Source organism: Notamacropus eugenii, chromosome 1 (assembly GCF_028372415.1).
Source record: "Notamacropus eugenii isolate mMacEug1 chromosome 1, mMacEug1.pri_v2, whole genome shotgun sequence".
Taxonomy (NCBI): domain Eukaryota; kingdom Metazoa; phylum Chordata; class Mammalia; order Diprotodontia; family Macropodidae; genus Notamacropus; species Notamacropus eugenii.
This window is the reverse complement of record NC_092872.1, coordinates 497958127-497986125: the sequence shown is the minus strand read 5'-3', so window position 1 is coordinate 497986125 and position 27999 is coordinate 497958127. Positions and strand designations below refer to the sequence as shown.

At 37.9% G+C, this 27999-nt stretch overlaps 2 protein-coding genes across 5 annotated transcripts in view; one reads left to right on the top strand and one right to left on the bottom strand.

The window, feature by feature from the left end:
* Window positions 1-15006: 15006 nt before the first annotated feature.
* Window positions 15007-27808, bottom strand: LOC140518582 (uncharacterized). The gene is made up of 3 exons (XM_072630876.1): window positions 27653-27808; window positions 26931-27540; window positions 15007-15822 (listed from the first exon to the last, which is right to left on the bottom strand). The coding sequence occupies exons 1-3, from the start codon at window positions 27806-27808 to the stop codon at window positions 15803-15805; spliced, it is 786 nt and encodes a 261-aa protein (XP_072486977.1). The 3' UTR covers window positions 15007-15802.
* ARFGAP1 (ARF GTPase activating protein 1) overlaps window positions 27049-27999 on the top strand; it is a 35676-nt gene continuing 34725 nt past the window's right edge. For all 4 annotated transcript variants that reach the window (XM_072633311.1, XM_072633309.1, XM_072633310.1 and 1 more), the window contains exon 1: window positions 27049-27571. The gene's annotated coding sequence lies outside the window, so the exon portion shown is untranslated. The remainder of the gene's footprint in view (window positions 27572-27999) is intronic.

Here is a 27999-nt window from a genome sequence, read left to right as displayed (position 1 = left end):
GGAAAATGCCCAGAAAAGGGAAAAGAAATAAGACTATTGAAGGTTACTTTCTTGGTGAACAGGCATTTCCTCCCTTCCTTTCTGATGAGGAAGAACAGTGCTTACCATCAGGCAAAGACACAGAAATCAAGGCTTCTGTGTCCCAGCCCACCCAATGGGCTCAGGCCATGGAAGAGCTCAAAAAGAATTTTGAAAATCAAGTTAGAGAGGTGGAGGAAAACCTGGGAAGAGAAATGAGAGACATGAAGTCAAAGCATGAAAAGCAGATCAGCTCCCTGCTAAAGGAGACCCAAAAAAATGTTGAAGAAATTAACACCTTGAAAACTAGCCTAACTTAATTGGCAAAAGAGGTTCAAAAAGCCATTGAGGAGAAGAATGCTTTCAAAAGCAGAATTAGCCAAATGGAAAAGGAGATTCAAAAGCTCACTGAAGAAAATAGTTCTTTCAAAACTAGAATGGCACAGATGGAGGCTAAGGACTTTATGCAAAACCAAGAAATCACAGAACAAAGAGAGAAGAATGGAAAAATGGAAGATAATGTGAAATATCTCATGGGAAAAACAACAGACCTGGAAAATAGATCCAGGAGAGACAATTTAAAAATTATGGGACTACCTGAAAGCCATGATCCAAAGAAGAGCCTAGACATCATCTTCCATGAAATTATCAAGGAAAACTGCCCTGAGATTCTAGAACCAGAGGGCAAAATAAATATTCAAGGAATCCACAGAACACCGCATGAAAGAGATCCAAAAAGAGAAACTCCTAGGAACATTGTGGCCAAATTCCAGAGTTCCCAGGTCAAGGAGAAAATATTGCAAGCAGCTAGAAAGAAACAATTCAAGTATTGTGGAAATACAATCAGGATAACACAAGATCTAGCAGCCTCTACATTAAGGGATCGAAGGGCATGGAATAGGATATTTCAGAAGTCAAAGGAACTAGGACTAAAACCAAGAATCACCTACCCAGCAAAACTGAGTATAATACTTCAGGGGAAAAATTGGTCTTTCAATGAAATAGAGGATTTTCAAGTATTCTTGATGAAAAGACCAGCGCTGAAAAGAAAATTTGACTTTCAAACACAAGAATGAAGAGAACCATGAAAAGGTGAACAGCAAAGAGAAGTCATAAGGGACTTACTAAAGCTAAACTGTTTACATTCCTACATGGAAAGACAATATTTGTAACTCTTGAAACATTTCAGTATCTGGGTACTGGGTGGGATTACACACACATACATGCACACACGCACACATACATAGAGGCAGAGAGCACAGAGTGAATTGAAGAGGATGGGATCATATCTTAAAAAAAAAAAATGAAATCAAGCAGTGAGAGAGAAATATATTGGGAGGAGAAAGGGAGAAATTGAATGGGGCAAATTATCTCTCATAAAAGAGGAAAGCAAAAGACTCATTAGTGGAGGGATAAAGAGGGGAGGTGAGAGAAAAACATGAAGTCTACTCTCATCACATTCCACTAAAGGAAAGAATAAAATGCACACTCATTTTGGTAGGAAAACCTATCTCACAATACAGGAAAGTGGGGGATAAGGGGACAAGCAGGGTGGGGGGGATGATAGAAGGGAGGGCATGGGGAGGAGAGTGCAATTCGAGGTCGACACTCATGGGGAGGGATAGGATCAAAAGAGAATAGAAGTAGTGAGGCACAGAAGAGGATGGAGGGAAATATAGTTAGTCCTATACAACACAACTATTATGGAAGTCATTTGCAAAACTACACAGATTTGGCCTGTATTGAATTGCTTGCCTTCCAAAGGGAAGGAGTGGAGAGGGAGGGAGGTGAAGAAGTTGGAACTCAAAGTGTTAGGATCAACTGTCGAGTCATGTTCTTGCCACTAGGAAATAAGAAATACAGGTAAAGGGGTATAGAAAGCTATCTGGCCCTACAGGACAAAAGAGAAGATGGAGACAAGGGCAGAGAGGGATGATAGAAGAGAGAGCAGATTGGTCATAGGGACAATTAGAATGCTTGTTATTTGGGGGGGGAGGGGAGAAAAGGGGAGAAAATTTGTAACCCAAAATTTTGTGAAAATGAATGTTAAAAGTTAAGTAAATAAATCTAATTAAAAAAAAAGAAAGAAAGAAAATATGCATGGTCCCTCCCCTCGCCACCCTTTAAGCAATGTCTCAGCAACTTAAATAAATAGAACTAGTACATTGACTTTTAGAAGTGTGGAGAGTGGTGATCTGGAGATGACAGAGACAGAGACTATGGACTCACGCATTAGAGGTGGAAGGGCCCTTAGAGGTCATTGATCATCAACAGGCAAGTTTAATGCTTTCATTTTACACATGAGGAAACTGAGGCCCAGAGAGTAAGAGCAATATGCCCAAGGTTACACAGCTCTTTAGTTGCAGAGATGAGATGAGGACACAAGTTTTCTGATTCCCAGCTAATTGCCCTTTCCACTTGATCAGGCCATTCTCTCGTGGGTGGCTGGTCCACTTTTGTGATTTTTACAAGGACCCTAAAATTAGAATGGTTTTCTTACCCAGACTATGAGCCCCATCAATTATTCTTCTGTTTCCCACAATTCTATCCACTTTTGTTTTGCTCGTATCAGCTACATCCCCCAGGGTTGATGATGGATAAGTGCCCAAGGAGAGAACAATGATGATGACTATATTATTATAGCTGAAAACTAATGGCTCAGTGCTAAGTCTAACAGAGAAAAAAAACACAAATTATCTAAATATTTTAAATTGCATAATAAAGTATTTTCCATTTGTGTTACATGCTCTGCCTGAGTCACTACTTTATTACTGAGATTGTGTCATCAGCAATGAGTTTTTTATCTCCTCTTCTCCCTGCTAGCTAGATCAGACATTAAGATTAAGTAAATAGACAAGTGTGGGACTAAAGCTGCTTGTGAAAAAAAAAGGTTGCCCTCTTCTTGTAATGACACAGATGTACTCTACTGAAGCTCTCCTCTGGTGCTTTTTCAGAGTGTAGAGGTGACCCTCGGTTCTCAAAGTCTGTGTGGGCAGAATGCAAGCTCAGGCAGGTCCCAGCTAGCTGAATGGCTCTAAGTGGACTCACATGGTGGACTGTGCCTATTGTCCAAAAGCCAGCTTAGTTAAATTCAGTCAGAAGGTAGACCACCAGGTAATGAGTTTTTTTTTTTTTAAAGGCCACAGCAGTTCATTAAAATCGCTGAGGCATTGTAGGATAATAAAAAGAATGCTAGATCTGGGATTATAGGGTATGTGTTAGAATTCTAGTTCTGCCATTCATTGCTTGTCTGACCCTGGGCAGCTCACTTAACTTCTCTGAGCCTCAGTTTCCTCATTTGTAAAATGAGGATAATCATAGTACCTACCACACAGGATTGTCTTTAGGATCAAATGAGAAAATGCTTTGCCAATGGTAAAGCACTAGATGAATGTTAGTCATTAGCTATGATTATCTATAATAACAAGGGACTAGACGATCTCTAGGGACAGCTAGGTGGCTCAGTGTATGGAACAGCTGGTCTGAGAAGACTTGTCTTTCTGATTTCAAATCTGGCCTCCGACACTTACTAGCTGTGTGACCCTGGACAAATCACTTAACCCTGTTTGTCAGTTTCCTCAACTATAAAATGAGTTGCAGAAGAAAATGGCAAACCACTCCAGTGCCTCTACCAAGAAAACCCCACATGGGGTCACAAAAAATTAGACCCTCCACTAATAACACTAAACAATGAGGACAAAAGATAGTTCTAAGGTTTCTTCTAATTCTAGTTCACTGATCATACTCCTTCCATCTACTGCTCTCATAGAGACCTGGTACTCCTCTAAGGATACTGCAGTATTTATAATAATGTCTATCTATTTATCATAATCATGGATTAAATGGCCTTCAATGTCCCATTCATCTCTGAATCATGGCTCATACTCTTTCCATCTACTAGCCTTTACCAAGACCTAACCCCCTTCTGACAACCTTGCATTTCCAAGTATCCTCTCCAGTACTGGTTGTACTTCTCTTACCTGCACTCCCCAACACATAGATCTTGGAGGGAAATCAGAACACTTCTTGTTCCTCACTCTTATTTTTAACCTCTCTCTTTCTTTCTACCACTCAGTAACTTTTTCTTCTTTGGTATTCACCCAATCAAAATTTTCCCAAATCCAAATCATTGTAGCTATAACTGGTTATTTGCCCTCTTTTCTTAAGGAGCTCAATACCTGACTCACCATCTGTTCCTCTCCATCTCCTGCCCTTGGTCAAGGGTCTTTGATAGCTACATAGTCAGGGGTTCTTAACCTGGGGTCCATGAACTTTAAAAAAAATTATATAACTATATTCAAATATATTTGACTTATTTGGTAAAACTATATGTTATTTTATGCACTTGATATATTATTCTGAGAAGGGGTCCATAACAAAAAGCTTTAAAATTCTAGACAGATGCTCCCTCAAACTCCCTAACTTTCAGTTCCTCTGCTTTTAAAAATTCCATGACCTATTCCACTCCATCTCAACCCTACATGGGAATGGACATATACTAAATCTTCTGATTTCCTACAAGTGTTCTATTTTCCTAATTAGAACTCTGGTTCCCTTATTTAACCATAATCTCCTATCACCCAGCAGGAGTGTGTTGGTAAATGTTTAACAACCAGTTTTCTCGGGGTGGGGGGAAGGGGGAGGGGGGAATGTATCATAACATATTTTTAAGTTTAATCGGCATTATTAACATATTCCCTATCACTTTCTTAAGTCTAGACAATCATCGAAACAATAAATCAAGCACTATTTTGTAGCATTTGCTGATTTCTGAGGTGTAAAAGCTCATATTGAAATTTTACAGCTGGTTCCAGGTTTGAGCTGCTCCAGCACACCTCTGAGTGCGCCACTTCTAAACCAATTCTTTTTATTCTTTTCCCTCATTGAGATCTTGAATCCCTCAATATTTTCTTAGACTTTTGCTCTTGCTCTGACTTCACTTTCTTCTCTTTCCTCATCCTAAAGGTTAGTTGTCTCAATTTTACCCTAGCCTCTACTCTCAAATCCCTTGTGCTTTGTCCTATCAACACTTATTTTGTTTTGCTGAAACCTTTGCTCTGGATTACTTCCACCATCTTTGTCCTCATATCCTACACACGAGATTCTAAAGAAGGCTAAAAGACATCTCACAACCATGCTGATTGGGTATATTACAAGTTCATGTTACCCAGTTTAATCTGGGACCTTAGTGCTGCAAGACAGGGCTTTTTTCCCTCCATAATTAATTCCCTATCTGACTCCCCACTGAAACTATTTCAAATCTTCTCTCTCCTCCTCAAGCCTCTCACATCTCATTCTTCCCCTAATGTCGATGAGGAGATTGCTTTTTATTTTATCAAGAAAATTGAGGCCATTCAATGTGAAGTCCCTCTTCTCATCTTCTTTAACTCAAGCCCGCTTAGCATTATCTCCCACTTTCTCCTCCTTTCCCCTAGCTTCTGACAAAAAGCTGGCCCTTCTTGCCAAAGTCAATTCCACTACAGATATACTTGAGGAATAAAGGACATGCTGAAAGAGCTAGGTGGTACAGTGGATAGAGCAGAAAGCATGAAGTCAGGAAGATGACTCAAATCTGACCTCAGACACAGAAAGGATTCAGATCTAAAAGTAAAATTGAATTTTAAACAATCCTTGTGAAATTGAAATATTGATTCATATTGTCCCATCTCCTTCATGAAGCCCTCTTTTCTCGATTATTTCAATCTTCATTGAATTCTCCTGTTTCTCATATCCCATGGCACTTAATATGTATGTCACAAACCCCAGCATTTATTCATACACTGTTTTGTATCTGAACCCAAAATTTCAGAAATGGAAGGAACGTGAGAGATAATTTAGTTCAATCCTCATCTTAATGCCCAGCCTTCATCCATCTTCTCATTATATAGATGAGGAAACTGTCCCAGGGAGGAATGATTTGCTCAAGGTCATATTCTTCTTCACTGTTATTTTACTTACATTATTCTTGCATGCAGAGACTCTGTGGGGCTAAAAATATCTCACTTTCTAGGCACATGATTTCAACATAGAAAAAAATAGTTTCAGTTCTTTATGACCTTACATAAATAAGCTTAAGATGTTTGTGGTTGTGATTTTGTCCATCACTATTATTAATGATACAAAAAGTGTCTGGAATAGATTTAGCGCCAGAGCTCTAAAGAAGCAAAAGCTCCTAAAGAAAACCAAATTCATGGAGAAATAAGGAAATTATAAGATTTAGAGTTAGAAGGAAATCCAAGATCATCCAATTCAATCCTTTCATTTTTAAAATGTGAAAATTGAGGACTTGAAAGGGTAGCAAAACTAGAATGTAAATCCAGGTCCTCTGACTCTACATCTAATCTTTTTCAACTGTATCACATTGTTATTGTTATTGAGAGTTTCCAATTTAGCCATTAATAAGCATCAGAAATAAAAAAGCAGAAACCTTCCCCTCACACCACACTTTCATCATTAATTCATCAATAAATCAATAATCAATTATTAAATTCTTACTACATGCCCAGTGCTACTAGGTTAAGCTTTCACTGTCAAGTACAAAGAAACTTCAAATGCCTTGGATAATGACTGTGAGATGAAATGCATTGAATGACACCTCAGGTTCATAGTCTTTGCCATACAGGGCAAATTAACTCAGTCCAGCTGTCTTTGTAATTTTCCATTTATTCCCCAGGCAGAGCAGAGACAGATAGATGATTATTCTTCTCTTCTTTTTGCTTCCCTTTTCTTCTCTTCTCTCCTCTTCCTCTTTTTATTTCTCCTTCCTTCCATCCCTCCATCTTTTTCTCCTCCCCCCTTTCTTCATTTACTCTCTCTGTCTCCCTCTTTGTCTCCCTCCTACCTTCTCATTTCTATTGCAATACTCTTACTACAAATCTAGAGTATGTTGGTGACAGTGATAAGAGGCAAGATTGCCTGGGGCCTGGGTGGAAACATTATTGTATCAAGTCCACAAAGACAAAATTATATTTATTTATCTATTGGATAAAATAAACAACACCCAAAAAAGTACGTTTGTCCTTTGTCACCAAAGAAGACCACGCCATCAGAGAAATGATGACATGGCTTGCACTTGACTTTGTGTTGAGTGAGGGAGGGCTGTGCAGGTCACCAGCCTCACTTCTCCTCCAGAGCCATCTGACTCCAGTGACCAGATATTCATCAGGATGACTGGAGATGGCCCAGGATGAGGCAGTTGGGGTTAAGTGACTTGTCCAAGGTCACACAGCTAGTGAGTGTTTGAGGTGAGATTTGAACTCAGGTTCTCCTGACTCCTGCACTGGTGCTCTATCCACTTCATCACCTAGCTGCCTCACCAAAAAAAGTAACAAAGAAAAGAAGAGTGGAGAAAAAAGTGACTGGGGGGGCGGTAAGGAAAGAGGCAATCTGTTTTAGTGGGAAGAGAGGTGGATTGAGAGTTGGGAGACTCTGAAACCTGGGTTCTAGTAATGGTTCTGTTATGAGTTATTGTATGACCTTTGGTCACAGAGGAAGTTAATATTTTAGAATTTTCAAAGTAGTTTTACATTATCTTATTCAAAGCTCAGCTCAAGTCTAACTTTGCATGATACCTTTCCAGAGTTTTCTTAGTTGTTAATCTTTCTCCTATCCCCTAAATTAGCTTGTGTTTATTTTGTAAATATTTTGAATGGTAGCACCATTGCTGAGGAGTTAGAGAGCTAGTTTCAGAGTAAGGAACGGGACAAGTTATGCTTAACCTCTCAGTACCTCCAGGGATTTTCTAAGATCATAAATTGCAGAGAATGTGTCGATCTACATTGGTAGAGAGTTTTCTTGTCTTGGTGTTCACTGGTCCAGTGTTTATCTAACCATCATCCATCCATCCACAATACATGTACATATATGTACACACATGTATATGTTTACACATATATACATGCATATGTTTACGCATGTGCATGTGTGCAGATATGCATATACACATGAACATGTGCGTGTGTATGCATGCACACACAATATACACATACATACATTCAGGCACTTAAAGATGGCAATATTGACTCCCCTGACAAAATGGAAACTTCCAGAGAGCAGGGACTATATAATTATTTATCTCTCATGTCTAATACACTGCTTGAAGCATAGTAGGAACTTAAAAAATGCTTATTGATTGATTCTCACAATGTGAGGTAGATATGGCAAGTGCTGTTATCGCCATTTTATAGAAAAGTAAACTGAGGTTCAGAAAGGTCCATTTACTTTTCCAAGGTCAAATGGAGACTAAGAACCACGGTGAGAAGTTAATGTGTAGTCCAGCGTTCTTGTCATTATGCCATATCAAGAACTGACTGAAGCTGGAAGGAAATGTGGTATATTGGAATCAAAGGATCTCAGACTTGGAGTTCACTGTAAACCGCATCTAAAATAACGCATCCCTGAATTTGGATGACCCATATAACATCCCCTTACAGATGGTCATACAGCTCCACTTAAAAATCATTCATAGTTGGGAACACATTAGCTCTAAGGCAACCCTTACATAGCACTGATTGTTAAGAGCTTTTCTTTCCAAAATCTGTCTCTCTCCAACTCCTATTCATTGTTCTAGTTCCATTTTCTCTGGCCAGATATAAAAGATACAATACCTCTTCACAACTATTATGTCTTTCACTTACAAGTCATTTTCTCCATGTTAAATATCAATGGTTCCTTCAGCCAAGTTTCATGTAACATGGTCTCTAGCCTTGCCATCTAGTCACAATATTATGGATATCTTCCAGTTTGACATTGACCTTCCTAAAACATATTACATAGAACTTAACACAAATCACAGATGCAATGTGATCTGACTGAAGTACAATGGAACTCTTTGTCCTTGTTCTGGACATTATGTTTTTAAACTTTATCAAATTTCACCTTATGGTATTGATCCCATTTAGATCTTTTTGCATATGAACTCTAGAGAATTAGGACTCAGATAATATATCTAATCTTAGTTCTACCACTAGATAACTGTACAAATCTGAACATATAGCTTCTTGGTCTCTAGTTTTCTAATTTGTAAAATATTAGAGAGTAGGGAGATAGGAGGGCGAAGTTTAGATTAAATGGTCTCTAATGCTCCTACTAGTTCAAATACTCTTTGGTTCTATGACAGTAAAAGACTTTGAATAACACTTGAAGCAGCAGGATTTTGACCTGCAGATTCTTATTGCCTACTCCACCTAGGTACTCAGCAAGACAACTTCCATAGATGAAGCCTCCTATCTCCCTACTATTTACATGGTTTGTGGAAAAAGATGGCATGGTCAGAACTAAATGTAAATGGCATAATGTGGTGGTATGAATGGGATGCCAGGAAATTTTCTACCCACAAATATCTCTTTACCTCTAGCCATATTTCCAGAAATCCCACTATTAGAATTTTGCTCTTTATCATCTTGAAGACTTTTCTCTCTTCCTTAGTCTGTTACTAAAATGCAAATGCCCCTCAGGTTGGAGAAAAAACAACATAAGGTCTGATGATTCATTAATATCTTGAAAGGGTTTGAATCACAATTTGAGAATCTCAGAATTATAAAGGACCTTAGATATAAGCTAATTCAATCTTCCATGCATGAATGTATAACATCCTTGATAGATGATCCCCAAATTGACTCTACTTATTTATAATAATTAGTCTTTAAATTATTATTTAATAATTTATTATTAAATATTTAATTATTTATAATATTTCTGGTGAGAGAGATTATAGAATCAGGCATCCAGAATTGAAAGGAAACTTAGAGGCTACCTACTCTAACCTCATTTAATAGATGATGAAACTGAGATTCAGAGAAGTTTGGCAAAGTAAGCAGCCTAGCTCTCACTAGTAGTGATATTTACTAATAAGTAGCAGAGTTATTAATAAATCCCCTGATATCAAGCCCAAAGATATACTAAGCTACCTCATGAGACAATCTAACCCATTAGTTGCCAGCAAACAGAGAGAAAAATTAATAAAGGTAAGGAATAAGTGAAGAGACTAGGGGACCAAGAAAGAGGAAAGACAAAGTCTACTCTATCATTTGCTCAGGCCTCAGAGGTAGTGGTATGGACACTCATCAAGGAAAGCAACTGAGAGGGTTATATGATACTTGGTACACTGGTATACTCTGGAGGAACAATATGAATATTCTTTCACCATAAGAGATCAAATAATGATTCTACTGCAAGGGGAAAGGGAAAGGCCATTGGAAGAGAAAGAAAGAGAGCAAGCACTTATGAAGCACCTACTACGTGCCAGGTACCATGATAAGCACTTTACAAATATTATCTTACTTGATTTCAAAAGAATGCCTCCCCTGGGATGTGCAAGCACACTCAGCCCAATATCTGTGCATGCATATAATTATACTCTTCCTCAGACTCATCACAAATGAAGAAACAAAAAAGCTCTGTGTGTGTGTGTGTGTGCATGCGTGCGCATGCACGTGCGCATTTGTGCTATCTCAACTGACTCCATCTCATGAAGGTGAAATGGAAAGTAGTGATTAGCAGGTAGAGAATGTAGATTGCTTCTATGGTTTCAATTTGCCTCATAAGTATGCAGTGAAAGATGGCACCCTCATGACAATGCTAGAGTGTGTACTACCACCCAGACACAGGTGCATCTTAATCACTGAAGCAAAATAGGTGAATGGTAGATGTTTACTACTCTGACTTTGAACTGATGTTTCCCCTTACTCTGTCAGATGCCCCTGACTCTCTGTTGCTAAGTGTATGACCTCAATATGTGGATATACTTCTTTTCTTCTGGCTCTTCCCAAAATCAGCTTTGTGTATCTAGTCTTTGTTGACATTTGTTAAGTTTAGAGTAATCTGTCTCATATTTTGAATACTCAGACTATATTATTATTAGGCTCCCTTTCTCATCTGTTGACCCTCCCAGACACAGAGTCTCTTCCAGGAACATGAACTGTTGGAAGTCTCACACTTCTGGTTTTACCCAGCCATTTCCAAGCTATGCCACTTTCTTTTCTATCATCCTCCTTATCCCTCCATTATACCAAAACCTTGGGCTCTGCCTCTGGAAGTTTGAACTTTAATAGTTGAACTTTCTCCTTACCTTACCCAGGCCTTTACTTCACCCCTCAGTGATTTCCAAACCAACCTGTAATCTACATCCATCTAGTTCCCTTTTATGTAGTTTCCTCTCATTAGAATTTAAGTTCCTTGAGAGCAGGAGTTGTCTGTATCTATATGTCCAGTGCTTAGCATAGTGTTGAGTACCTAGTAAATGCTTAACCTAATAAAAGCAAATGTTTTACTGAATGAATGATGATTCATTCAGATGGAACAGGAAACAGAATTAAAGAGGCAAAGCATATATTCAGTGTATAGATACATAAAGGAAAACTGAAGGACAACAGAAAGACTTGTTTAAAAATTGTAGCAGTGAATTTGATTAGGAAGTAGTAAACATCAGAGACAGTCTTGAGGTTAAATCAGGATCCTGGCTAAAATCAACAAATAGTAAATAAATATTGATTAAGCAGGTACTATATGCCAGGCATTGTCATAGCACTGAGAATACAGATACAAAAAAGAAAGGAAAAGAAGGAATGAAGGAAGGAAGAAAGAAAGGGAGGAAGGAAGAAAAAAAGAAAGAGAAAGAAAGGAGAAGGAAAAGAAGGAAGGAAGGAAGAAAGAAAGAAAGAGAGAGAGAGAGAAAGAAAGAAAAAGAAAAAAGGAAGTCCCTGTCCTCCATGAGTTTATAGTCTAATCGGGAAAGGTCCCTCCTTCCAATAAGAGAGGCAGAAAGTAGTGGTGAAATGGAGTACCTAGTCTTATGGGATCTTACCCAATAATGTTATCCCCAAAATAAGCTTCCCTAGGGCATGATGGAAGAGTCAAATTAAAAGTTAATAGGTTATCAAGTATAGAGAACAAAATAACACAATCTCCTAAATAACTCTACCTAACTAGTATGTGCCTACATACTGATATACTTAAGTACCTTTGTAACTAAGTATGTAAGTATTAAATACCTAATCACCTACTAAGACTTAAGTGTCTAAGTGGAAAAGCTTTTAATTATCTAAGGATTCAAGTACCTAAGTGCTTATGTCCCTAAGAACCTATGAACTAAGTAGCTAACTGATCACTTAAATACCTATTTCCTAAGTATTTAAATGTCTAGGTGCTTAAGTACTTAAGTGGCTATATACCTAAGAACCTAAGTGCTTAAGTAAAAAATTTCCCAATTACCCAAGTATCTAATTACCATACTTAAGGGTCTACATATTCATTCTAGTTCAAATCAGTTCAAACTGGCTCAATCAGGTTGTAGTTCATCCTTTTGAAAGAGGATTAATGACATCATGGGGTGACATCTTGACTGCCTCTGAATTGAATTGAGGTGACAGAGTTGTGCAAAGTTTCAGCCTCACTTTCTTTTCCATATTCATCTGGAGTCCAGTGGCAAGATAAAAGTCAGGACCACTGTCAATGGCCTGGGATGCAGTGGATGACCTTGGCATCTTCGATGTTGAACAATCTCTAAGCCCTCCATATTCTCAGCATGAGGGAAATCTTCACATGCTTGGAGTAGACATCCCTCTAACTCACTGCTGCTGAGCATGCCATAGTCTCCTGTAGCCACAGGTGAAAGCTAGGTGAAAGGTGGACACCAAAGGTGGATGAGCTGCCCTGAAAAGGGCTCAGCAAACTACAGTCCTACCTGAACATCCCATAAACCCCAGTCAGGTTAAATGTAGTTCAAAGTCATCTAAATAGTACCTAAATAACTAATTACCTAAGTACTTAAGGACCTAAGTGGTTAAGCATAAGCACTGAATTTCTTACAGAGCTAATTAGCCTGTTTAAGTACCCATATTCAATCCTGTTCAAACACTACTGGTTTAAACCAGTGTGATCCATTTCAGTCTGGGTCAACAGGCTCAATCCAATCTGTACTGGTACAGTTCAAATTACCAAGGGACCTAAGTATTTAATTACCTGGTTAACTAAGGACCTAAGAACCAAAGTGTCTAGTAGATAACAACCTAAATACCACACTAATTACTAAATACTTATTAGTTATTAATTACTAAAATAGGTACCTATATTCAAAGCAGTTCAGACTAGAGAGTTTAAACCAGTTCTAACAAGTTCTAATCTGTTCAGTCACATTCTAACCATAACAGTCTGGTTCTAAGTAGTACAAACTAGTTAAATCAGGTTCAAACTGGTTCAATCCAGTTCCAAACCAGCTCAATCTGGTTCAAAGACAGTAGTTAAATACCAGGTGCCCAAGTACTTATATACCTAATTCCCTAGGACCTAACTATTTAATCACCAAATTGGCAAAGAACCTAAGTACTTCATTACCTACTTTCCTAAGGATCTAAATACTTCAATTACCCAGTTTCCTAAGGAGTCAAGTACTTCATGAACCAACTACTTAAAAACTTAAGGATTTAATTATCTAGTTACTAAGAACTTAAGTATGTCATTACTTAATTACCTAAATATTTATGTAACTACCTAATTGCCTAAGGACTTAAGTACTTATTATCTAATTACCTAAGCACTTATTACCTAAGCATCTAAGTACTTAATTAGCTAATTATTAAGTGCTTATTTACAAGTACTAATTACTTTAAGTGCCTATGTTTAATGTGGTTAATAGTAATCCAGTTCTAACTAGTTTATTCTAGTTCAAACTGGTTCAGTCTAATTCTAACTGGTTCAATCTGGTTCAGACCAGTTCAATATGGTTTATACTAGTTAAGCGGTCTATAAATAGGTAATAAGTACTTAAATAATTACCTAAATACCTAAGTACTAAGCACAATATGCCTAATCATAAAGTTGCCTCATTATCTAATTACCTAAGTACCCAATTACCAATGGACCTTAATACATACCAAATGGTTTATTTAACTAGACCAAATTGCTTTATTTAATCAAGTTCAAACCTTTCTGGTTCAACCCAACTCTATGTTAAATTAGTTAAATCTAGTTTATAACTAGTTTAATATAGTTCAAACCGATTCAATCCAATCCAAAGGTAATTAAACAGCACATAAGTACCTAAGTATTCACATACCTAAGTGCTTCAGTGTCTGAGGACCTTGCATAGCCTTCCCTCTCTCAAATCAAAGTCAGTACAAACACAACAAAGAAGGACAAACACAACCTGTGAGTAATCCTGTCCTCCTCTCTCCTTCCCTTATTTGAGGGTGCTCTGCCCAAAGGAAAGTACATTGTGATGGCTGAAAGCTACTTCATTAACTTGGGGTTTACTGGCTAGATTTCTTTCTCCAAGATGAAGCCCTAAATCCAATTTGCTCATAGATTGGAAAACAATAGGTCCTTGACCTTCTACCTTAGAGTGAACATAAATAGTAACTGTTTCTCTTTTGACCAGCAACCCTGAGGTTCTTCCCTCACAGGTTGATTTTTATTTTAATTATTAAAGGGGCCATCCCTTGACTCACTTCTTAAAGAAGCCTATACATGAATGGATGTTACATCACTCAAAGTGAGAACCTGAAAAGACCTTAGCTTAAAAGGGCCAGGGTCTCCCATTGCATCCTGGGCCACCTTCAATCATCCTGATGAATATCTGGCTTCTGGACCTAGATGGTTCTGGAGGAGAAAGTGAGGCTAGTGACTTTGCACAATCCTCCTTCACTCAAATCAAAGTCAACTGCAAGTCATGCCATCATCTCCCTTATGTCATGGTCCTCTTTTGAGAATGAGGGACCAACTCAATAGCAATAACAACAACCTAAGTGTCTAATGACCTAAGTAACTATTTATCTACAGACCTAATTACCATGTAAGCTCTCCGTCACTCAAAACAAAGTCAAATTCAAGTCATGTCATTATTTCTCTGATGATATGATCTTCTTAACCAAGGTAGTCAATACAGTTCAATTGGTTCAAATCACTTCAAATGTACTAGTAGATATCTATCTGTCGGTCTATGTTCCTAAGTACCTGTGTACCCGTTGGGCCATAAAAAACAGGAGGCAGAAATTATCTCAAGTTCATGAGAAGTTTATTGATTGCCACATGCAGTAGCTGAATACATACATGTAGACTGAATAAATGTATGCAGGTAGCATATCAGAAAGAGTAAAAATTCCTCTAAATGACCCCAATTTTTAAACCCTTGATCAAACAACTCTGGCTTCTTCTCTCTACCAAACATTTACCCAGTTGACATAATAGTGACACGAGTACTTTTTCATATGCTGAAGGCATTCTATTTTCAAGAACATCCAGAGGTCTCCTTTCATGTAGTCCTACAATTTATTAGCAATTCTATTGCCTCCTTTTTCTTTTTTGCGACCTTGGGATTTGGCATGAATTATTTTCTCTTATTACAGCATTCAGTTATAGTCATTCACAAAATTTAACCCTTTAATTTTCCCTCTTAAGACTATTAGTAGCCTTACAACTTTTGAACAATTCCTAAAGCAGTATCAGTCTGAATAGAAATAATATGAAGCTTAAGGAATAGATAATAGATCCATAACATGCATAGAACTAAATAAGCAAAATTATTTGTTTGTTTTACAAATTACAAATAAAGTGAAAAAGAAAACCCATATAGTTGTAGCTTTAATGGTATCAAGTCCTTTGGCAGTATCCATGATTTGTTTCTTTAGGTATTTGCTAAGTGTTTTCTGTGAATCTCTCAAGCTCCTCTGCACATCCTTTTTTGCCATTTCTCAGCTGACTGCCCCCAGGAAGGACTCAATTCCAATCAAGATGCTTGTCAGTTTCCCCTTTGACCATCATCTGTGTTTCAGATCACTTGTGGAAGTTCTCAAGGTAATGATGCTAAACCTGTTAATAATAAGATAATATAATTTAGTAAAAACCTGACAGTCTAATCAGATTGGCCTAACAGTAATTAGTTCATGTGGTAAAAGATAGTTCAGTTTGGAGCTAACCTTATAAACAACAGAGCTATAAGAACATCAAAGTAGTCTACCTAATTAGTTACCTTATATTCGCATCCCATTATAGTACTTCAGAGGTACTGGAACATTATACACAACAATATTCATCACATATTTTTTTAAAAATTAAACTTTTACATGCTATGGTTAGAGAAATTTTCTATGAAAGGAAGTAGGAGGGACATGGTGGAAACATCAAACTTATTCCTCCAGACCTAGGACTAAGAGCACAGAATGACTTAACATAGGTGTAACAGGATAAAGCACACTTAATTTTATTTGATTTCAGATGAGCCATAGCTAACTTTTTCAAACAGCCAACCATGTAGCAAAGTTCCACATTATTAATATGGTATTATAGTTAGTCTCAGAATTAATAGATGGAAACCATTCCTGTTCAAAAAGGAACAAATACAATGGGGAAACTGAGTCAAAAGGATCCTACCATTGCTTTGTAATATCATCCTCTCAATCTTCCCATGCACAGATATACATCAATAGCAGTTCTTGGATCACAATCCCTTTGAGTAACTTGAGGTATTTTCCTTGAATGGTAGATTACTGACAATGATAACTGAGACAACCATATCTGAATTCAAAACTCAGCAGAACATCAAATTACAGTCACAAGGGATTTTACCTCAAATAGCAAGTTTTGCTAACCATAACTTAGTACTAAGTACAATTATTATTTCTCTCATATTGTTACAATAACAGTTAACAATAAAAAGTTTTCCAGGCCTTTGCAAAGTAGCAACAACAACAAGATTTTTCTTTTCCTTTTTCTTTTCTAGTTTAAACTCACCCTGGTATAAAAATCAATCAGTAAAAATTAAGAAAATAATCACATGATGGAATTCCATATAGCTAGTAAATATATGAGAGTTCACTAAAAAACACAGGACTGGGTTGGGGGGGGAACATTGGTTATTTACTATAAGTCTCCAGATGAACAGACATCCATCTCTTAAGGCATTATATAAAAATTCCCTTAGACAAAAGTAGGTCTTTAAGATGAGTGTGTTATGAGACCATGTTGGCTTAAAATATAACTTCAAAATGTACTATTGTGGGCATATTTGAATAATTTTCACGATCACAAATCATTGTATAAATCACTTCTACACTACTAGCACATTTGTAAGTCCTCCCTCCCCTCTCAGCTCTTAATGTTTATGATGGAAAGGGGGAATTCCCAATTTATCAGTAAACCAATTCATAATTTTAGTATATCACAATATTTAGCAAGTTCTTTCACAGGGATGATAAGATTTTATCACCTTGTTCAAGTAGAAGATCCCAAGGAACTGGGCAAGTTCACAGATAAAGAAATTTCACAAGATTTTTTTTCTAACTTTTCCCATACAGTAATTATTATTTTTCCTTTTAAAGGAAAATATGCCCAATTAAATAACTGATAGGTTTTTTGCATTATAACAAAAGTCTCTAATAGCTTTACAACATCCATATCAAAAGAGTAGTTGATTTTCTAATGAAAAAATTGTATCATCTTTTTAACAGTATTTCTTATACAATCATTTCCCAAAATTTGCAATATGAGAAACTAGACACATAATAATAATAAAACATGAAACAAAACTTCTTGCCAGGCAAATAACATTAATTCACTTGAATGTATTTTTTAATTATCTTACATAGAAAATCACTTTATCTTATCCATTTTGGCACTTTGTGCTGATTACATTCAAGGCAAGTATAGAGTGCTTTTGATCCAATTATACTTTTGACAAAACATATTTTTGTAATTTGCATTGCCTTAATAAGCATATTTGTTTAATAAGCAATAACCATTGTCAAAATGCCAAATATCAAGTATATTAAGGCCTAATTTATGTGTAAAGGGTCAAATATTAGAGTAATCCTAATTGGAGAACACATCTCTCTTAAAATGAGACTAGAATAAATTCAGCAACATTTGGATCTATATTTACAAGTGATATCATACAGAATATCATATTTCCCAATGGCCATTTACTGCTTGCAGTTCAAATTATAAGACCTGCTATGTTCAGTGAGTCTGCTGCCAAAGATTTCTTTGTATTCTCTCCACCTTTTAGAGTCCATGGGAATTTTCTGAAACGTGGAAATTGTAAAAATAACCTCTATATTCCCCATATAAGAATTAAAACAAACCCTTTTAGTGGTCCTTCAAGGACAGAATTTTGCATCCTCAAATAATACCACTTTCAAATTTACCACTTTAATTTTCATTTGGTAAACATTGTGATAGAATACCATAAATTTCAAATTGCTAACAGGCCTTTATTCAAATGTTTCTCATATCCTTCTTTATCTCAATGAGATTAAAAACTTTCCTCCAGTCTCTCTTTCCAAAACTTCAAACCCTTCACTCTTTTTTTAAAAATTAATTTATTTTTATTTTTCAACATTCACTTCCACAAGATTTTGAGTTCCAAATTTTCTCCCCATCTCTCCCCTCCACCTACCCCAAGACATCGTGCATTCTGATTACCCCTTTCCCCAATCTGCCCTCCCTTCTATCATACCTCTCCCTTCTCTCATTCCCCTCCCTTCTATTTTCCCATAGAACAAGACAGAGTTCTATACCCCATTGTCTTTATGTCTTATTTCCCAGTTGCATGTAAAAACAAATGTTAACATTTGTCTTTAAAATCTTGAGTTCTAACTTCTCTCCCTTTCTGCCTCCCCACCCATCTCCAATGAGAAGGCAAACCATTCAATATAGGTTATACATGTATAGCCATGCAAAACACCTCCATAACAGTCTTCATGTGAAAGACTATATTTCCCTCCATCTTATCCTGACCCCCATTTATTCTACTCTCTCTCTTGACCCTGGGCCTCCTCAAAAGCACTTATTCCTATTACCTCCTCCTCCCATTCACCCTCCCTTCCATCATTCCCCCCATTCCCCCACTTATCCCCTTCTCTGCTCCTTTTCTATAGTGCAAGATAGATTTACATACCAAATTGAGTATGCATTTTATTCCCTCATTAAGCCAAATCCAATGAGAGTAAGGTTCCCTCTTTTCCTTTCACCTGTCCCCTCTTCCCCTCCATTGAAAAAATTATGTCTTGCTTCATTTATGCAACAGATAATTTGCCCCATTCTATTTCTCTTTTTCTCCTTCTCCCAATATATTCCTCTCTCACCCCTTAATTTTATTTTTTAAGATACCATGCCTTCATATTCAACTCATCCTGTGCCTTTTGTATTATATGTATATAATTCCTCCAACTACCCTAATACTAAGAAAAGTCTCAAGAGTTACAAATACTATCTTTCCATGTAGGAATGTAAATAGTTTAACTGTAAGTCCCTTATGATTTCTCTTTCCTGTTTACCTTTTCATGCTTCTCTTGATTCTTGTGTTGGAAAGTCAAATTTTCTTTTCAGCTCTGGTCTTTTCATCAAGAGTTCTTGAAAGTCCTCTATTTCATTGAATGATCATTTTTCCCCTGAAGTGCTATACTCAGTTTTGCTAGGTAGGTGATTTTTGGTATTAATCCTAGCTCCTTGGACCTCTGGAATATCATATTCCAAGCCCTTTGATCCCTTAATGTAGAAGCTGCTAGATCTTGTATTATCCTGATTGTGTTTCCACAATACTTGAATTGTTTCTTTCTGACTACTTGCAATATTTTCTCCTTGACCTGGGAGCTCTGGAATTTGGCCACAATGTTCTTAAGATTTTTCCTTTTGGGATCACTTCCAGGAGGCAAGTAGTGGATTCTTTCAATATCTGTTTTACTCTCTGGTTCTAGCAAAACCTTTACATTTAAACCGCTTCTCTATTCACACTGCCAGTCAAAACAGACTACAATTTTGTTTAACTGTCCACTAATTCTCTTCTCATTCCTAATTGCTTAAACCTTTTGTTTTCCTTAAGTTTCCTTCTAGTGGACTTTGATTAAAAGTCCAAACTTCAAAATTGCATCTTTCTTATTTTCTTTTCATATTCTGATCCTTCACTACCCTTACTTTCTTCCATTTTCTTAATTCTATCTCATTTTTATTTCCTAATCACATCCCAGACTAACTATAGAACAAATCTTCCATTCACTAAATTTCTCCTTTGCTAATTTAGCACAAGTTTTTATTACATAATACTAATCAGTACTAATACTTTCATTTTTTTTGCATTTTTAAGAGCTTAAAAATGCATGATCTGTTCCAAAATTTTTAGGTACCTTTGCTTCTAGTTTACCTAAATAATCAAATTCTGTTATATCATTCACAGAAAAAAATACACTGGTAACATAAAACATTCTCTCAAATTGAATTTCACTAATTTTTAAGTGGCTCCCTAATGGTCATGATTCTCATGGTCAAGGAAAGAATTAATAAGAGTGGTTCTTAAGCACCCGCTACATTTAAACTACAAACTGCAGATGAATTTTTTTCTTTTTTTCTTAAACTTTTGGATTTCACCAATGACACTTTCAAACTAATTTCAGCTTTTCTTTAGTCAATGAAATTACCTTCCTCCCTTGTTTTAAAACAGTAATTCTATCACTCTCCAGGGAAAGCCTGACAAAATTATCCAAATGCTATTTCTACATAACTTTTACAGCGTTTTATTTTTATTTTTCCTTAAAAAAATTCTATAGAGTAGTACCATAGAACTCACTAAGATATTTCAGCATTTATGAAAACCATTCAATTTGGAAATTCACAGTAGAGAATTTAAATTGTAGGCACAAATATAGTCACTAATTAATTTGTGATGCCATAAATTTGTGTAGACTAGGGGAAAAAAAAGATTTTCTTCTCTCATATCTGTCTCTTGTCTGCTTACCTAACTTAGAAATTCAGAGGGGAGGTGGGGAAAGAGGGGGAGAGAGAGAGAGAGAAAGAGAGAGAGAGAGAGAGAGAGAGAGAGAGAGAGAGAGAGAGAGAGAGAAAGAGAGAGATTTTATCTTTTGGGAAGTTTCAAAAGTTCTGAAGACAATCTTTCACTCTTTGTACCCTTTTCCTTTGAGTGATCAGGCCACATACACAAAAAAATTCCATTTGCATTTACCAAGAGACAAAATAGAGACAAAATACTTGACATTACACAAATAAAACACTTAATATCTCAAGTTCCTGAAGCATATCAAATCAGCCAATTTGTCCTAAAGCATACCAGACTGTCCAATTTGTTAACCATCTCCTCTAGAGGAATCCCAAATGTACCTTTGACTGTCCAGATCCTCTGAGTACATGTAAAAATTAGCCCAAATGTCTCTTATACAGAATTTAATTCATTTAGATTCATTTTCCAGGTCTAGCAAAGTGGGAGTAACTGTGAGGGGGCTTTTTAGATGGAAATCATAAGACCTCTTATATGATTAGCAGCTGCCATTTTTCCACATGATAGCTCCACTCCACCACAAGTCCATCAAGACAGTCCTCTACTCATCATCATGATTGGTGAGTCATAAAAATCGGGAGGCAGAAAGTATCTCAAGTTAATGAGAAATTTATTTATTGTCACACACTGTAGCCAGAATGCATACATGTAGACTGAATATATACATGCAGGTAGCATGCCAGAGAAAGTAAAATTCCCCTAAATCACCCCAATTTTTAGACCCTTGATCAAACAACTCTGGCTTCTTCTCTCTACTAAACATTGTTCCCCAGTTGACATAATATTGACACAAGGTCTTTTTCTTATGCTGAAGAATATATGTTCTTACGTTTTCAAGAATATCCAGGAGTCTCCTGTCATGCAATCCTACAATTTATTAGCAATTCTATTGCCTCCTTTTTCTGTTTTGCGATCCTGGGATTTGGCATGAATTATTTTTACTTATTACAGCATTCTATTATAATTGTTCACAAAATTTAATCCTTCATGCCTAATTATCTAATCAAAGTTTTTTTCTCAGTTTTTTTGTTCTTGCTCCATCGCTTTTGAGTAGGAGAGTACAGAATCATAGAATCTCAAAACTAGAAGGGAATTCAACAGTCATATATAATCCAACCTATACATGAATAAAAAATCCCTTCTACAACATATCTGACAAGTGAATGAATGAAAAATGATTTATTAAGTATTTATTACGTTTATGATGCTCTGCTAAGTGTTAGCAATAAAATATAAAAAAAGCAAGAGAGTCTCTGACCTCAAGCAATTATATTATAATAAGACAATACACTTAGAAGAGTGGTATCAAGGGAGGAGTGTTGTGGTCATAGGGCAATTGATTGACATGTCCTTTCTAGGAATGGTAGTTTTAATTTAATTACTGTTCTTGGAGTTAGAGTTAGAAAGAGGTGAAGGTAGAGAAAGAGTATGACAGGAAGACTGTCATGAAACAGTATGGTGGATCTTGTGTCTAGAACATATGGGGTGAATAATCACTAACCATAAGACTGGAGTTCTAGAATGCAGAAGTGCTACATTGTGGGGGGGAGGGGGAGAAGGCTGTATCACAGGAACATAGATTGCCAGGGAGTAGGGTGATAGAAATTCCAGTCTTTCCAATAGGATGTTTTCAGAAAAGGCTGGAAAGACTTACATGAATGGATGCAAAGCAAAATGAGCAGAACCAGGAAAACATTTTACACACTAACAGCAATATTGTTTGATGATCAAATGTGAATGACTTAGCTTTTCTCAACTACACAATGATCTGAGACAATTCTGAAAGACTTATGACATTCATAAAATGCTATTCACCTTTAGAAAAAAAGCTAATGGAGTATGAATGCAAAACAGAAGAAGATTTTTTAAAAACTATTTTTCTTGGGGTTTTTTCTTGTATGTGTTTTTTCCCCCACAACATGACTGCACATGTATAATTTATATCAAATTGCTTGCCTTCTCAAGGTGGGGAGGGGGTTGGAGGGAAGGGGAGAATTTGGAACTCAAAACTTTAAAAAACAAATATTAAGAATTGTTTTTTACATGTAATTGGAAAAAATAAAAATTGTCCCTAAAGTAACAAACACACAAAAAGATATCCAAGCTTTTGCTTGAAGACCTTCAGTAAGGGTGAATGAGTGCTCCACTCCCTGAGGCAGTTCATTCCACTTTAAGATAACTGATTATTTTAAAGAAATATATGTTTTCTGTTTCAATCAGTCAAAATCTACCTCTAACCCTTCAATCTCACACCTCATTTGAGATCACAAGAAAAGCTAACTCCATTACAAACTTTGTAAATCAAAACTTTCCACACTGGACATGTCCAAAAAAAATATTGTCTCATTATGTACTCTGAATCCTTCTCCTTGGTCACTGAAACTATATAAGAGTTCAACAAATCATATTCTATCACACTTATAAATCATAACTTATTAAACAATTCTTCAATTCATAGGTACCTACTTAGATTCTCATTTTTAACAACTCAAAAATAACCCCAATAAAAATTATCTATCATTAGAGTTTGGATAACTGACTGCTAAGAAGTTTTTCATTATATCATGTCAAAGTTTGTTTCTGTGACTTCCATTCATAGTTCCTTGTTCTGCCCTCTGAGGCCAAATAGAAAAAATTGTAATCAATCTTGAGGGTGTGACAGTCTTTCAAATAAAGCTAGTTTTCATTTCCTCACTAAGTGATCATTTCTCCAGATTAAATGTCCCTACTTTCTTTAACCAATCTCCATATAGTATAAACTTGAGACCTTTCACTGGTTGCCTTCCTCCCTAGACACTCTCTAGTTCATTGCTATCTTGCCTAAAATGTCATGTCCAGAACTGAAAACAGTACTCCAGATGGAATCTAACCAAGGGTTGAAGAATACAGAAGAACCTCTGTAACCCTGTAATTTGTGTCTCACATAATTCATCCCAAAATAGTTTTGGATTTTTTGCCTGCCACATCATACCATTGACTCATGTTGAGCTTGCAGCCCACTAAGTCTTTCCAAAAGATGTCTCATTTTTCTAAATCTGTAGATCTTTTTTTAGGCAAAGTATTATCTAACCATGCCTCCCCAATCTTGTACTTGTGAAGGTGTTTTTCTTTCTAAGCCAAGATTATCTTTATTAATTTAATTTTATTAAATTTGTCAAATTTTAGCAACACCAGATGTGATTTCCCATTCTAATCTATGAGCATCAATTTACTGTTGTAGGAGGTAGTGGGCAATGTGAGTGTGTGCATAAACTGTGGAGATCAAGAATCTCCTGGTTAAACACTCACACACACACACACACACACACACACACACACAAATATTATTGAACTTTATTACGGGACTCTTAAACCATACTCAGAGTGGTCGGGATGGAGTCTCAAAACCCATTTCTCAATATTTAGGTTCTAATACAAACCAAATACATATAAAATATAATGTATCATATATGTACAACATATGATGCATACAGATAATATAACCAAAGACCACACTGAAAGATCTTTACATCAAAGACCCAGTCCTTGTATATGAAGACAATACTAAATACTATCACAAGAGAGCACACATCTGGAGAAGGGACAGAGAAACACCATTTCAATCTGTGTGTATGTGTGTGTATGTCTGTCTGTCTCCCCTCTCTTTCTGCTTCCTCCCCACTTTCTTCCTTCCCTTCCCCCTCCTCTCTTTTAACTGCTTTCCTAAGGGTTAATGCACCAAGGAAGAAACACAAAGGTACATTCATCTCAGAGAAGTCTGTCTTCTCTTGCATCTTTCACCCAAGGAAAATTTACACTGACAAAAACAGCCAAACTAATTAGTAGTACAGGTTTTGCAGTAACCACTCGTTCCTCTTCAGCATCACCAGTAATGCTGCAGTGTATTGGATAGGGATTTAGTCTTCCAGTTGAGGAGACCTGGCTTCAAGTCTCACTTCTGATATATACTATGCATGTTTGCCTGGATCACTTAAATTAACAGTACCTAAGGCAGCTTCTTAGTGCCATAAATTATAAAACAATGATATATCTACATTGATAGAAGGAATGTCCTCATTGGGAATTCCCTACAGTATTGAAATCAACAGGCTCAATGAGAAAAAAAAATGTTGCATCAGCACTTCCTGTAATGATGGTTTAAAACTGCTTACCTATTTGCATCTTTGTGTGGTTTACCACCTAAGTACTGAAACAGTAAACTCCTCTGTTTTGCCACAATTACTGACCATGGTGCTGATACTGCTAATACCTGTATAACTTACCTTTTTATTGTAATTGCTTCTCAGTCTCCCCTACTAAATTGTGTGCTCTTTTAAAGGCAAAACCAGTGTATAATTATTTTCTTTCTTCTCCTCCACCCCTTCCAGCATAAGTCTGGGAATAGTGGCTGAATAGGTGCTCATTATTTCCTAAATCAAATGAAACATAGGTTTTTCTGTACCCATATAATCAAATGGCTTTGGGAAAAACAGAATAAATAATTATGACTCAAAATTATATAACCTTTTAAGCATTACTATGTGTTATTCTCACACTAATCCTGCAAAGCAGATAGTGTATCTTATCCTCACTTTACAGATGGGGAAAGTAAGGCCCAAAGTCACACAACTAGTAAACATCAGAACTAGAATTCTAATCAAACCTCTCTTGATACAAGAAACAGTACTCTTTCTACTACACCACACTGCTATTTATGAAAAATGAAACAATTACAAATTCATTCATTCATGGGGTTTTTTTCCTCTTGTTCTAGATGCCAAAAGATAGGACAGAAATCTCCTTAATACTAGGACAAACTCAGATGAAGTCATTTCTGAAGTTCTGGTGAGCTCCATACAGTGGTAGTGGTGTCCTGGCTCTGTTTCTATAGGAAAAAAAAATGCTACCCTGTCCACGGCTAGTCAACAGATAGCTTGGAAAGAATGTGGGCTTAAAGACAGGAAACATGGATTCAGATAATGGTCCTGCTGTCATAACACCTTTCACATCTATCCCCTTCTCTCTCCTCACATGGTCACCATGCTGCTTCAGGCCCTCATCATCTCTCTTCTGGAATGTAGTATATACATATACATATACACACACATATACACATATCATATTTATAACACACATATAAATCATGTATATGGTATACACACTTGTGTTTGGTATCTGTGTGGATTATGGATTACAAACTGAGTGACAGAGAAACCAATGAGGAAGCTATTCTAATATTCCAGGTAAGAGGTGATAAGGGCCTGTACCAGCATGGTTTGTATTTCCTATTTTATATCTAAATTGATATATGATAACAATATGTCTAATATTATTCTATAGTTATATAATATATATTATCCCATAGCTACATAATTATATAACTGTATAACATATAAAAATATATATAATTATGTAAATGATGTTATATTATTTTACAATAATTAAGCTTAGACATCACTTTGATGTCTTCTGGAGAATGGCTTGGAGGGATGTGTGTGACGTTTGCATGCGTGTATATATATATATACATATATAATAGACATATAATGCAGGTCTGACAGCGCCACTCCTTTGCTGAATAAACGCCAGTGATTCAGCACTGCCTATAGGATGTTTGGCATTTAAAGCCCTCACAGCCTGGCTCCAGCTTGCTCTTCTAGCCCTATGACACATTACCATCCTTCACAGACTGTGCAGTCTAGTTCAGCTGTCCTTGCTGTTTCTTACATGAGACGTTCAATGATCATTCTCCACACCCTTAAAAAACTGCCCCCACCCCCACCCTAGGACTGAAAGGCCTTCCCTCCTCGTTTTTTCTTCTGAGAATCCCTACTTTCCTTCAAGAAACCAATCCCGTCCTCTGACACGCAAGGTCTTTCCCACCTCCTTGTCTTTGCTCGTAGGTTACGTTTTTCAGCCCAGATTAAACGCAAACATTTTGTGGGCAGAGACTGCCCCATCCTGGCCTTGAACCCCGGTGCTTGGCGGAGTGCTTGGCACACAGTAAGGATTTCACACGTGTCTGCTGCTTGTTTGTTTTACCGATGGACGCAGATTATATTGGAATACACACGACCATCTTTCTGGGCTCCAGATCGCTCATCTGTACAATGGGAATAACAGCGCCCAGCCTCCCCAAGGCGGACTCCGTCACCTCTCCTGATCCGGGCTCCTGCTCTTGCTCCACCGCGCCACCTAGTGGCCGCTCCGCACCCGCCCTTTCCTTGACCCCGTGACGTCACGTTGACCCAGGTGCCCTCCGCTGTCCCTTTGACCTCACGTTCCCTAAGGAGATGTGGAAGCGTAAGGGGTGGGGGTGGAAGAGGTGGGGGGAAAAGGGAGGAGGAAAGGGTGAGGAGGGAAGAAAGGGATGGAGAAGCCTCCCTTTTCCATGGCAACTGCGTGGCGTGCGTAGAGGGGCGTGGCGGGACCACGTCCTGGGACCCGACACGGTACACGCGGAAGTGCCCCTGTGCCCCCACGCACACACCCTTCCCACTCCCCTTTCCCCTCCCCCCTCCCCCCTTTTCCTCCCTCTCCCCCTTTTCCTCTCCTTCCTCCTTCCCTTTCTCCTCCTCCCCCCTCCTCCTCTCGTCCTTCCCTTTCTCCCGCCCTCGGGTCGAGAGTCTACCCACAATGCCTTGCAAACTGCAACGTAGCCGGAAGATGGCGGCTGCGGTGTAGATGTGAGACCCGCGGCTACCTGGGCTCCTCCAGCGACTCCTCGCCTCCTCGGCCGCCCCTGCCCGAGCCCTCAGCCCGGCCTAGCCCTCTTGCCGCCTTCGATTCCTCCAGGTAACCTCCCCGCCCCCTGAGCGCCCCCTCCCGGGGCCCAGCCCCGAACCCCGCTCCCTCCCTGGGGCCGTCCGTCAGTGCCCTGGCGCGGTGCTCGCCTCGGATCGGCCGGGCCCGCCTCGGAGCCCTTTCCTCGGTGGGGACGAGCCTCTCCGCCCGGACCCGGTCTGGTTTTCCCCAGGCCTGGACCTTCCCCCACCCCCTCCATCCGCTGTGGGTGCCCTGTGCCTGGGGCATCGGGGCGTCCCCTCTCCTTTCCCCTTCCTCCCTACTGAAACCCCTCGGCCCAGGGTCCTCCGCCACCCTGCTGTCCCAGACGCCCCTCGCCCCCTGCCCTGTTCAGCCGCCGACTGTCTCTTCCTGCCTCGGACCCGAGCCCCCCTCCCCCGCACCTTCCCAGTCCCGCCCAGTCCGGTGGTAGTGGAGAG